General features: G+C 34.4%; 2 protein-coding genes across 3 annotated transcripts; one reads left to right on the top strand and one right to left on the bottom strand.

The window, feature by feature from the left end:
* Positions 1 to 3,590: 3,590 nt before the first annotated feature.
* Positions 3,591 to 11,780, bottom strand: LOC118271784 (SET and MYND domain-containing protein 4). Of its 2 annotated transcripts, XM_035587994.2 has the most exons (3): positions 10,330 to 11,780; positions 9,889 to 10,011; positions 3,591 to 9,609 (listed from the first exon to the last, which is right to left on the bottom strand). In XM_035587994.2, exons 1-3 carry the CDS (start codon positions 11,778 to 11,780, stop codon positions 9,162 to 9,164), a joined length of 2,022 nt encoding a protein of 673 aa, XP_035443887.2. In that variant the 3' UTR covers positions 3,591 to 9,161. The 2 variants fall into 2 exon arrangements, with proteins under 2 accessions (XP_035443887.2, XP_035443888.2); XM_035587995.2 differs by lacking the exon at positions 9,889 to 10,011.
* A 36-nt stretch (positions 11,781 to 11,816) lies between these two features.
* On the top strand, positions 11,817 to 13,585 carry LOC118271786 (protein OSCP1). Its single transcript, XM_035587997.2, has 2 exons — positions 11,817 to 11,957; positions 12,061 to 13,585. Exons 1-2 carry the CDS (start codon positions 11,846 to 11,848, stop codon positions 12,873 to 12,875), a joined length of 927 nt encoding a protein of 308 aa, XP_035443890.1. The 5' UTR covers positions 11,817 to 11,845; the 3' UTR covers positions 12,876 to 13,585.
* Positions 13,586 to 13,628: the final 43 nt, after the last annotated feature.

Here is a 13,628-nt window from a genome sequence, read left to right as displayed (position 1 = left end):
ATCACTCTTGAAAGTTGCTGCGATTTAAAAATTATGCCTTAGTATTTTAACTGTATCACATTCGTATTATGTTAAATCATTCGAAAGTGTAGTTAATTAAATTAAAACCAACCGGAATATTCTAGTCTTTAAATAAAATCTAATGAAATGAAAAATATTGTTATGCGTATAACGTAAAGCCATAGTCGTGTTTAGTGATAATGTACTGTTACGATTAGGTAGTCGATGTTTTTTTCTAAAAAACGTCGTTCAAATATCACTCTTAAAAAACCTTTAATTATGTGGGTAAATCTACTGATCTCTCTGCCCGAACCACAGTGACTTTATCTGAGCACAAATGTAGTAGACATTTCCGGCGCCTTTGATAATGCGTAAATCTGAAAGATCGTGGTTGCTTTAGTAACCAAACTAATATACACTTATATTCTATTCTGTAAAACTGAAACCCTGAAACACCTCATTCATTATTTATTTTGACAAGTATATACACGTAGTTCACAAACTAAATAACACACACATTTAATAAAAAAATTAAAGAGAATTAAATGTTTGCTGCGAGTATCGATAGCGATAAAAAAAGATTTTTCTAATGTCCATCCCTAAAGAGAGACGTAACATACTGGCATCTCAGCCGCACCTTGTTACATCGCATTAGGTATAGTTGTTGTTTTGGAATGTTTTACATCGGATCCGACGGACGGCGCTACCATCGTGTATTTTAAATTCCGAATCAAAAGGGGTATAGATGTGTATTGGTTAAAACAAAATTAACTGGACAATCTAATATATAAAATTCTCGTGTCAAAGTTTTCGTTGCCATACTCCTCCGAAACAGCGTGACCGATTTTGATGAAATTTTTTGTGCTTATATTATCTATGAGAATCGGCCTACATCTGTTTTTCATCCCCTTAAATGTTAGGGGTAGTACAACCCTAAATTTTTTAATTTTCCGCGAACGAAGTCGCGGGCAGAAGCTAGTACAAAATAAAATGAAATATACAAACTTTAGGAAACCATATATTTAAATAAAAACCTTATATCTAGCTAATTAATTTTTTGCACCTACATAAAATACCTGAATCCTTTGTTAGTAACTTCTATTAAGTTATTTTCAATTCAGACATAATAATATTTCCATCGAGTAGGTATACACTTACTTTAAATCAAATGGGGACATCAAAATATTTACAATTTAAACGCATTTTTGAGGGAGGAAAATCATTAAATGACTTTTCCTGACTTGGGCGAGAGGGAGTGTAAGACTGTAAATGACTAAAAACCACCCCATATCTACCCCTACTTCGAGCCGGAGCCCCGGCAACACGCTAGGCCAACCGCATCTCCGGGTCACAATTTATACATTGACAAACTACACTTACACAGACGTTTGCCTAAAAAGAACAAAAAACAATATCGACACGTTAAAGTAATTTATACAGAGTTTACAACATAACATAACACTAGCTTTTCCTTACAGTCACTGGGCAACCACGAGTTCGACGAAGCAGTGGATGGAGTCGTACCCTTTATTAGAAACTTGAGCGCACCGGTACTAGCGGCTAACCTCATCCTAGACAAAGTACCAGAACTAAAAAATGAAAAGAATCTATACAAGTCCATCGTGATAGTCAAAAATAACGTTAAAATTGGTATAATCGGATATCTTACACCTTTAACGAAATATCTCGCTCCCCATAACAATGTAGAATACGAAGACGAGATTCCAGCGATAAGACGAGAAGTACAGAAGCTCAAAGCACAAAATGTTAACATTTTAATAGCTCTCGGACATTCCGGATTCTTAAAAGACTTAGACATTGCAAGAGAAGTGGAAGACCTCGATTTAGTAATCGGAGGTCACTCTAATACATTCCTTTGGAACGCCGATAGCACTCCAGAGAAACCTGAAGAGGTCGAAGGGCCCTATCCCACAGAAGTGAAACAAGCAAACGGTAGAATCGTGAGAGTCGTACAAGCATACGCTTACACTAAGTATATGGGGAAGCTGCATTTATTGTTTGACTCAGCAGGAGAAATAATTGAATGTGACGGTATTCCTATACTATTGAACCAAAAGATTTCAAGAGACCCTGAGCTTTTAAACACAGTCAATAAATATCATGCTGATATGGATCGAATAAACAGTGAACCTGTTGGAAGTTCATTCGTTTTTCTTAATCAAACAGGGTGTAGATTACGAGAGTGCAATATCGGTGACTTAATTGCTGACGCTATGTTGAACTACACAAGAGAGCAACATCACCATGAGTATCCTGATGTAAATATAGGCATTGTACAAGGAGGTCGAATAAGGACATCGATATACCATGAAGGTAAACCATTCACCGTTACTAGAGGCGACTGGATAAACGTCTTGCCATTTTCAGACACGTTGACAATAATCACGATGAATGGTGCTACATTAAGGGAGAGTCTAGAACATTCTGTATCAACATGGCGCACTATTGACAGTACCGGACAATTCCAACAATTTTCTGGAATGCAAGTCACTTACGACTTAGCCAAGCCAGTTGGTTCTCGCGTTGTTAGCGCTAAGGCAGTTTGTTCCAACTGCGGATTCTACGAATTGCAAGACATTAAAGACGAATATGAATACAAAGTGATGATGCCAACATTCCTAGCTGAAGGTGGAGATGGGTATACTATATTCATGAATCTCCCAAGAAAGTCCCTTGCGTATAATGAATTGGATAGCGTTTTATACTACTTGGGAAAATACAGCCCTGTGGATACGCATTTAGACGGTCGCATTACAATACTCAATGAAGAAGAGATTAAAAACTTAGAAGGAAAAGCAGAAAGAAGGTTGCATTCAAACGCAGTACCGATAAAATCTAACCTAAAATGGTTTTATGTACTTACTATATTAGCTATATCTTCTTAAATACTCATTTAAACAATGGTTCTGAACCTTTAGGTATAATTTTTATGATTTTTAGTAACAATTTTGTTTCGTTTATTAGTATTAGATATTCCAGTTTTAGATGTTTTTTGTAGCATTCCTTCCAAGACGTGATATGACATGGAATCACTGCGAGCAGTAGAGTTCAAGTCGTTATAGTATTATGTATTTAGTATGCTTTTTTATTTAGCAATTAAAGTAGATAGATATCATGTGATAGTTTTATATATAAAACAGTTTATTTGTGAGATTTTTGTTGATTATTTTATGGCTATGAAATACTTAGCTTTGATTGTTTATACGTCCATGTCTAAATGGGTTGTTTAGTTGAGAAAGTATTAACTCTGGTATCATTAATGTAGTTGCCATGTTACAATTTCTGTAGACATATAAATTGATTTAAACTTTATGTACTCAAGACGTAGATATAAATTCAGATTACCTCTGTTAAGTACAATAGTTAAAAAAACGTATCCATAGACGCAATTGTTGTTTTGTTTTCAAGTACATTTGAGTCGTTCATGTTTATACTCAGTTATTTAATTCAATAATTAATGTTGCATTTTAAAACATTTATTCAGTTTAAACTGAACTTTTAGTGTATTAGTATTATTGTTTTTTTTTCTTTTTGTTAAATATAAGGGGTGTTTTTAAATTAAAATAAGATTCTAATTTGACACACATTTATTATTTGAAAGTTGAATACAATTTTGCACCTAATGTGCCTACAAATATGTAAGAACATTTACCCATAGAGTATTATAGCACAAAAAGTCTCCTGTTTCCATTATATAAGGATATAAGATAAATTCTCAAAAATACAATAGGTACAAATACCTAAGAAAAATTTTAAAAATACATAATATATTTTAGGACAAGTCTTTCAAAAAAATATATGTTTTAGCAAACATTGGATACCCGGAGACTTTCTGCTTTACTAGTACCGTTAAAATAATTTTCGACTTTACACTGTAGTAATTAAGTCGAAAATCTATTAACTTTGGCGTCTGTACCTGTAGTCTGCTTTAAACTTTACGACAGCTAGGAAAATTGCACGAGTCGCAGCGCAAAGCACGTTCAGTATAGTAAATGCGTATATTACTCCAGCTCCACACGTTGGTTCCAACGTTTGTCCAAGGTAACTCGCCGAACGCGTGTATTTAGAAAATAGCATTGGCCCCAACATTGGAGCGATCAATTCTCTAGACACGTTGAGCGAGTAACCTTGGGCCAACGTGTGGAGCCAGGGCAAACAAAACTATACTAGAACATAGTAACATTCTGACACTCGTAGCTAACTTCCGAATTGTCATGAAGTTTGTACAGAACCGCGAAGTATAGAGGTAAAGAGTATCCATCTTAATTCTAATGACTGTTTTCACCAACCTCCTAAATTTTAAAGGACCCCTTAGCTTTCTGTACCCTTAGTACGAGTTTGCTTTACGTTTAAAGTAATCGAAACGAGAGCGCGTTCAGCGCTGTGATTGGTTGGTTTAATTAATCCGGCCAATCAGAGCGCCAAACTCAAACTCGTACTAAGGGCACATTTAATGACATTTTGATTATCACCAACACTACGTAACTTTTAGTTGAGAGGTGGTTTATGGGTGGTTGGTGAAAACAGCCATAATTGTTATTGAAAAGTGTTTATCAAACTGTAATAAATAATTAGGTTAGAGGGGCTACCGTTTTTTGTTCACCAGATGACGCCAGTAGACCTCAGGTCATCCAATAGAGATTTTAGCACAGCATAGCATAGCATTGGACATCAAATTTTTGACAGCTATAATTATTGGACAAACAAACCTCAGGCTATATTAGTGTCATCTAGTGAACAAAAAAAGTAGTAACCTCTTCGAGGTAGCTTCGAGGAGGCTGTGTAGAGGCTCTGAAGAGGTGTTGCAAAGATGTTTATATAGAAACAGTACTGGACTCTTTACCATAACACTCCATGTACAAGACAAGAATATTTTAAAGTACAGTTCGCATCAAATGCCTTTTCCATACTGTTACAATGTTTTCAAGTCAGCAAGATAGACAATTATGAAATGGTAAGACAGCAATATATGCTTAAAGACTAATAGTCAAATACTCAAACGTCATTCAATTTTAAGACGCTCTCAGATATAGTTCAATTCTTTATAAAAAGAAAGAGATAGCACGATTTTTAAGTACAGTTTAAAACTGAGTAGCGTTTCAGTATTCGGGCTTAAGACATTTGATGCGACTGTTCACAATAATCGTATACACATAGGAGATTATATTCCTAACTTTTTTATATTTTATAATCATAATCAGAAACCACATAGAGTAAATATAAATCATAGGGTATTTGATCATCTGTTATATTGATTTTAACGTCTGACTGGTAGATAATGTCTACAGCATTAAGTTCTACTACTGTGCTACTATAAGTGCAAGAAGCTTATTCAATCAATTGAACTGTTCTAAGAGTAATAATTGTGGGTGACAGAAAACATTGCTTTTTTTTCACGCTCGATCAAATACCCCTTGTAAAGTGTAGCACATAATATCTAAAATAGAACAGTCATAATACATATGATTATACCATTCCAATACTCTTATAATCTAAGAATAATAACGTCAAAACTACTGAGTATACAAACACTTAGGCCATTTATGTTGAATCAGATATTTTCTTGTGAAATTTGTAAGATTAAGACCACGACTGTACCAAAGTCAAGAAGAGATAGCAATAGATCTGCGCGTGAACGCAGCCGAATGCTATCGACGATCGAGGGGGGATGCAAGGGCGAGCGAAGGAGGCAGCATAGCTTCCGCCATTACACTTTACTTAAACGACATGCGGACATTTTGTTACCGTTTTATTTGATCTTTTCAATATACCAGTTTCTACATACAGCCCACTACAATCTTTGAAGAGCATCCACCTCCAAAACTGATCTGGCTCGAAGGACCAACATTAGTTTGTTGGTCTTTCGAGTCGGATCAATGTTGAGGGTTGATCAATGTTCCTCCTTTCTCCTAAGCGCGCTCCCGCCTATTCCTCTGTCGTCAATACGTTGGTATCATTACATTTCTCTCGGACTATTGGTACGTGTGACGAAAATTACTATTTTGCAGACATCAAAATTTGAATTTCTGTAATTATTATTATTCTTTTTTCATATGAATTGTAGTTGAATATTATATAACAAATGTTATAATTTAATGTTATTAAAGTATGGCAAATAATTTCAATGTCTTTTTATTTGTTTTTGAGACACTACTGATCCCTTTTTGGATATGAAATGTTTGTTTTTTTTTCTTTCTATTACCAAAATCCTTTTCTTTTTGCGTTCCTATCCATTCAATCTCAAAACTCTATCAAAAGTACTTGTAGTATTAATACAAATATGTATTTCTCACTTCGTTTCACTTTACAAGAGCGTAGCAGCACCAAATCCGAACATCTTAGATGTTAAACCTTACTACTATTAGTATTAGGCTCAATTTCCTTTCAAACAAACCATGTTTCAAACATAAATAAATTATAAACTTTATTTTCAATAAATTAGAGTGTAATATTGTTTACATATAAAAATGTGTTGTCCGATCCCAAAATGTTGATAATTTATAATGAGGATAGCTCATTTTAAGTAGTATTCAAATTTTAATTGGATTTTGGGCTGTAAAATATTATAATTTGCATTATTTGCAGCGCTTAATTTGATGTAAAATTCAAAATATTGTTTTAAATGTGCTGTCAATTTCAGCAATAACTATTAAATTAAAACACCTTCGAATCGGACATACCTACATAACAAATAACAAGATTAAAATTTGAAATAATAACGAAAATAAAACCCTTTAGGTACACCTTAAAAGACTTAGGGCCCTCGCCCATCGCGACTTTTTGTAGCGTTACTGTCGCGCATTTAGTGAATCCGCGACAGCATTTCTACTAACGCATGTTACTTTTATTTGCACTTTGCGACTGTATCCATGCAGAAGTGCGACAGCATCGCTACAAAAAGTCGCCCTGGGCGAGGGCTCTTACAGGTTAAAAACTGTTCACCCCATGAGCCTTATAATATTTTCAATAAATGTTTTTTTCTTTTGTATAATAAAACTGATCCAAATCCCTTATAGAGTCCGTCTTTCCATTCCAATACATTATAATGTCAACCCTGATCTGATTTTCAATGGCACAAACAACACCAATACATAAATACGTATATTTTTACTATATCTAGGATTGAGTAAATACTTAACACTAGAACAAATATTACTGAGGATCAGAAAATATATTTTATTGTGTGTGTAGATATAGAATTATAATTTCTTTTTCAAGTAATTTAACTTTCATCATTACTATTTTGTAAGGTACCTCTATGTATATTTATTCAGTATAGGCATAGGACAATTTTACTAGGATACCTAAAAACAGATAGGCATTTCTTTTTCTTCTTGATGGCAACCGAGTCTCCAATACAAAGTTATCGACTATACTACCAGTGTCATTTATTTTATTTGTTTAACTACCAAACTGCTTTTTTGGATTTTTGATAATAGCTACTTTGTGTTTAAAAAATCAGGTCACAATTTGGTTCATAAGTTATCAATTACTCAGACGAAGTTGACATCAATTCACTTATCAATCCAACAAAATAAAGTCTATCTATTTTTAAAAAATTGCAATACTTCTACAATAGTACTTTACGTATATAAATATAACTGTTAATACACCATAAAATGGCTCGAGATGACAAACAAAGTCGCTTTAAGAAAACTTTGCCAAGCGATTGGGTAGAGGTGTTAAATATCTTGATAGAATTAAAAGTTATTATGAACAAACTCGCGATGCAAACCTAGACAGTTTATCGACACACTATATATAACCTATTTTCTGATCCACAGTAAAAGACTAAACGTCAAACATCGATTTAACATGAAACTAATCTAAACATGGAACCAGCCACTATCTGGCATGGCGTACGACAAAGATATAACATCAATACAATAAATACTGACGATTTTCAAAACAATATCTAGAACTCGTACGAATCAAGTGTGCACTCCGCTGAAATGCAACCCCCCAGACACCCCACGCTGCCCCCTGCAAGCGCTCATTAGTCCAACCTCAGCGTCCCAATGACGTCACAGCGGGAGGTGCACAGTTAATTCGTACGGGATGTAAACTAAAATTAGTTTACCAGTAATCAAAGATATATAACAACAGATGGTAGCACTCTGTAAAGCCAAGGATACACTAGGTGACAATTAATGTCCCACGACATGTCCAAGCTTCAGATTTCGCCTGACATAATAATATATGGCGACAACGCGCGACTTATGTCCACAGCAACGTTGATGTTGCCAGACATGTCGATCAAAATCCGGCTACGTTTAGTCGCAGGACATTTATCCCCTAGTGTATCCTTGGCTTATTAGGTAACCAACCAATGAACTTAAATTTTAATTCGCCAGCACTGCAACTCAAGTTACAATAAAAATTCGTTTTTCTAAAAAAAATTCCACTGCAACTCAAGCTATAATAACAAAACCGTATGTTTTTCTAAAAAAAATCTATAAAAGTTACTTTTCCAAACCCCTCCCAACTTAACAGATATTTTTCATACCCTTTCCTATCCCCGAGGTCAGTTCTTTAATCTCACAAAATGTGTTATAATATCCCTGTTACATCATTAGTCTTCTGAATTTCGTCATTTCAAGAAACCGACTCAAAACCTTACCCTACAATACTTTTAAAGACTAGAATTCAAAATGAATATAAAATGTTAATCGCAAAAGCAAAATATTTCCAAAATTTGTGCGAAAATTTAAATAAATATTTATACAAATTATATTGGTATATTTATACCAGTAATATAATTATTTGGATTTAAAAAAGGACCAATTATTTTTGGATTTAAAGGGTAATTAGTGCACCTTTAAATGTGGAAATATTTTTCACTTTAGCTGTATTCGAAATTTCATGAATGATCTTTTCCAAACTTTCATCAATGTCCTCTTGAAGAAGACTGATGGAAGTTTGGAAATAACCGTAAATACCAAATCATTATTTCCTGAATCCTTTCCACTTAGGTACACAATCACCCTACATGAAAATCTCAAATAATAAAAAGTGTCTTCAGTCAAAAACAACACACAAAAACAATCAACTGACACAAAAAAAAAACAAATCGCTTAGCACAAAACATCACAAAAATTAAATAAAGCATCATAAAATAAAAGGTAAACAAGACAAAACATTTAACTTGCAAGATCCTTGGCTCCTTCTCCAGAAAAGAATTTAGTATTGTGTTTAGGCAACACAGCTGGAGGAATATCAAAGTCAATAGACTTTGCGAAGTCATTGGGGAGCACGCCTGCAAGTATCTGAAGACATTGCTTCAACATCTCCTGACAATTAGCTGCCTCTTTGCAAGGAAGATAAGGTTCTAAAGCCGTAGCCAACTTACACAAAGGCTGGAACTCCCTCAGAGCACATTCCTTGTCAGCTTTCTGGAGAGAAGTAATCATATCATCGCTCAAATGCTTCTTTATCATCTGTACCACTTCTTGGGGTAGGTTCTTCGCAGGAGGCAAGTCCAGATACTTCGGCCAGTCATAGACGCAAGCTTCACAAACGCAAGTGAATTTGTATTGAGAAAGTAAAATGGCATGCCGAGCCTGCCTGTCAGTAAGTGCATGATGTGCTCTGGAAAAAATTATAACTTGTATTAGAATTTTTGTTAAATTGCAAAATAACAAATTAATTCATTATTATATTGTATTAGTAAAGTATTAATATTAAGTATTAGTAAATGTTAGTATTTCCATTCAGTTAGATATTAGACTACAGCATGTTAATGGTATATATATAGTATTATTAGTTTTACAAAATTAGTTAACTCTACAATAGGATAATAATTGTTTTCTTGTGACTTAAAAACTTAAATATAGACACTTAATTAAATAAGCTCTTAAAAATGTCTACTTTATCTCCAAGTCATCGTATTCTGTTGCATGCATGATTTGCAGGCCAATCTCTTCACTCGGTTCCAATTCCAGAATAACATTGGACCTCAGCTGCTCATCATCACGGACCAGCTCGAAGCACCTAGGTTTAATTACACGAGTGTTGCAGTATTAGTAGGCATGGTAATCATATTTCATGTTAACAAATCTAACTACTAACTACAAATATGTTACACTAACATGCAATATATTGTTAGTAAGAGGTTAATAGTTAAAACCATGCATACATGCTTTTAGTTTCTGAAATCTATCTCATATAATTCAATATCTGAACTGTTCAAAAATTATTTAGGCCAATTTTGGTAAAACAACAATTAGGCACTATTTAAGATCATTATTGAATTATATGACCGAATAAGCATACACAATTCTGACAATCATTTTAAATAATAAAACTTACCCATAATTGTCAAACAGTTGTGATCCTTTTTTGATTGGTCTGATAGCAAACAGAGTTGTGCGAGATGTGCCCAATTTAGTGTATCTTATCACATTTGGTGCACATGAATGGTTTATCAAGCTTAAGAATGCATAGGCTCCACTTGCAATGCTATACTCCTCTTCCGCATTTCCATTATCATTCTCTACATTAGTGGATATGCCATGCATGTTCGTGGGCGCAGTCATAAGGTGACGAAGCACATTATCAGCAATGAAAGACTTCAATTTCTTACGTTCCTCATCATTATCCGTCTTGATAAAATTTGTCACAGCCAAGATGTGCACAAGAATTGCAGCACTCACACATTTTTGGAAAATATCTGAGATATCCCGTTTAGAGGCGTTTGTGGCTAGAGTATGTATAGAAGAGTAATACTTTGAAGAATAAATCATCTTGCCAGCCACTTTCTGGCATCCTACATCTTCCTTATTGTCACACGAGTCTGCATCAGCCAGCGTCTTAAACAAAGCTTCACTATTTGCATGACGTGTCTTAGCCAGTATAGTGGTGCGCAGAGCAAGCAGTTCCAATTTAGTGAAATTTGCTTTGTATAGATATGGTCCAACAGGACACTCATATTTATGGTATTGTTCCCAGGCTGTAGCGCTGCATTCCTCGGTACAGTACAAGACAAGCACACAATATGGGCAGGGCTTCAAATTATATTTCCTTGAGAAGCAGTGAGCACATGAGATAGTATACTGTGACTTCAATAGCACTTGTACAAATGGATCTTCTTGAACTAGTACTTCACCAACTTCAATATCCTCATTGGCAATTACATGTCTTCCCAATTCTGGTGTATATTTAACTGTCAGCTTAGAGCTTGCAGCAATATACTTTTCATTGTTGGGCACCTTGAAACTGAAAATCTCATTGGCCTTCTGATCCACTTCTTCAGTGTTAGGTTCTTGTTTTCCTTTTAAAGCTTCCTCACAGATCTTCTTCCGCTTTAATAACTTATCCCTTATGGAATCTGGATACTCATATTTAAACACAGTTTCAATATCAGAAATGCATTCTTCATGTTTATTCCAAGCTGCCAATATTGCGGATCTATTAGCTATGGCTAAGACAAAACAGTAAGATGGGAAAATAGGCAAAGGGGCATACATCAAAGCCAAATTATAATGTTGCCAGGCCATGGACAAATGTTTCCGTTGATACAAAGCGTTGCCAAGGTTACGGTAGTGGTCAGACTTTCGAGAACACTTGTCTTCTTTAATAAGAAGTGGTATAAGATCATATCCTTTCAAGATAGCATACACATACATTACTCTCTTTTCATTGGTTTCCAAACTCATAAGCTCATGGGAAACCTTTCTAATCTTTTTATCTTTCGTTAGGTCGTCCAGTACTTGTTTATAAATAATATCTATAGTTAAGTCGATATGGTGGTCTGGAAACATTATTGATTATTTCAGTGTTTCATTAATATTCCTGAAACTGTGCTGTGCTGTGCTGTGTTGTTACAATGTCACACTTCGCGACGCCCTTTATAGCTATTAACTTGGGCTGTGAAATGGTGTTTGTAATAGACCAGCGCTTGAAAGCGCAGAATATTTCTTTGGACAAGTCTGAAAAAGGTGAGTTCTTAGTATTTACTGCTTATAACCTATAAGTTATTTTAGAAAAAAATAAATACATATTGGCAACAATTGATAAACATTTAAATTCATTTATTTTCAGTACTCACCGATGTAGTTACTGTGCTTTTCCACCCTAAGCTGCTAGACGAATTATTTACGCCACAACCGGTGGCCACTCACTCCCTAATGAAACAACTACTGCAAGATATATCCGCCTCCTCAATAATGAAACTGGATGATTATTCAATGAGCAAACTATGGGATCTTATGACGATGATCTTCAAATGGCAATTGTCTGCAGCGACGAATCAAAATATTTTCGACATCACCCGCCGCCATCTGCGCAGTGTTGCCATGTTGATGCCAGTATTTTTCCCCAAATGCATTATTGAACAAGTAATGAGAAGATTTGAAAATTTAGCTCACCAATTTACTGATGATGACTATAAAGGTCTAAGCAATACACTTTTACTTTGGTTCTCAGAATATCATGCTAAAATATCTGTGCTTTTAAGGTTGGGATTACAAAGAAAAGATGGATCGTTTAATTTACCATCTACAATAAGTACGAATATTTTACATAATCTTGGTGAGAATATTTACAAATACGATAGCAAGAAGAATCCTATTGAAGACTTTGAAAGCCGAAGTGCTGATACAAATGAAATTAACTGTCTCTTAGCAACAATAGAAAAAGTTCATTCTAAAAATAAAATTGAGTTACAATTACCCATTGAATTCGGAGATACAAGTTCAAGAAAGAAAACCTTGGAAATACCCAGAGATATTCAATTTGAAACTATTGATACGAATGTTAAAATTAAGAACGCAGACCTGACTTTTATTCCTGACATTCCAAAGTCTCCACAAGAGGACCTGTTAGACATGCTGGACATACCAGGAGATTCAATGTAGAGATGAAAAGGAAGAGGAAGGAAAGGAGGAAAAGGGTAGAAATAACTTTTCCCGGTAAAATTGGAAACTATGACTGGATAAAGCTGGCAACACTGACTGAGTTATTGATGAACATGGTTATTGATTTAAAAATTACCTGATCGAATACAGGTAGGTAGGTATTTGTTTTAATTAATTTATTCACACATTATCGAAATACGTACTATATCATGTAATATTGCAAACCTAAATCAATAAATATACATCTAAAGACTAGTTTTAGGTAACCTGTGATTCAAGTTGCAGAAATTAATTTTTGTCCATCACATTTCAAATTTATTTTTGCTGTGACAAATTTCTGCAAAATCGATTCAGTTCTTTAATTGTTTTATAGTGATAGTGTAAGCAGGTCTGATTTAAAGAGATAGCATTCATAATCATCATCGCTCTTTTGTTGTATCAGTAGGTATGTTACCTACTTACTACCTACCTACCTAAATGTAGGCCTACATATTTATTTTTACTTTATTTAGTTTAGCAATAAGTACATTATTCTTCTATGCACGCTTTAATTGCGCGTAACCCAACTTAAATGGTACTAGTAGTTTGTAGATAATATTCAATAGAAGAAAAAAGAATATTCAGTAGAATTGAATTCTTTTTTTTTTGTTTTTGGATATTTGCCAGCCATTACTGTATTTCATAATGGCGGAATCGCGAGTCTATTTTAACATTGTCTATGAATAAAAAATAACATAAAATTTTGTCTTGTCT

This window comes from Spodoptera frugiperda, chromosome 5 (genome assembly GCF_023101765.2).
Source record: "Spodoptera frugiperda isolate SF20-4 chromosome 5, AGI-APGP_CSIRO_Sfru_2.0, whole genome shotgun sequence".
Taxonomy (NCBI): Eukaryota; Metazoa; Arthropoda; class Insecta; order Lepidoptera; family Noctuidae; genus Spodoptera; species Spodoptera frugiperda.
The sequence above is the reverse complement of the archived record's forward strand: the minus strand, read 5'-3'. Positions and strand labels throughout refer to the sequence as shown.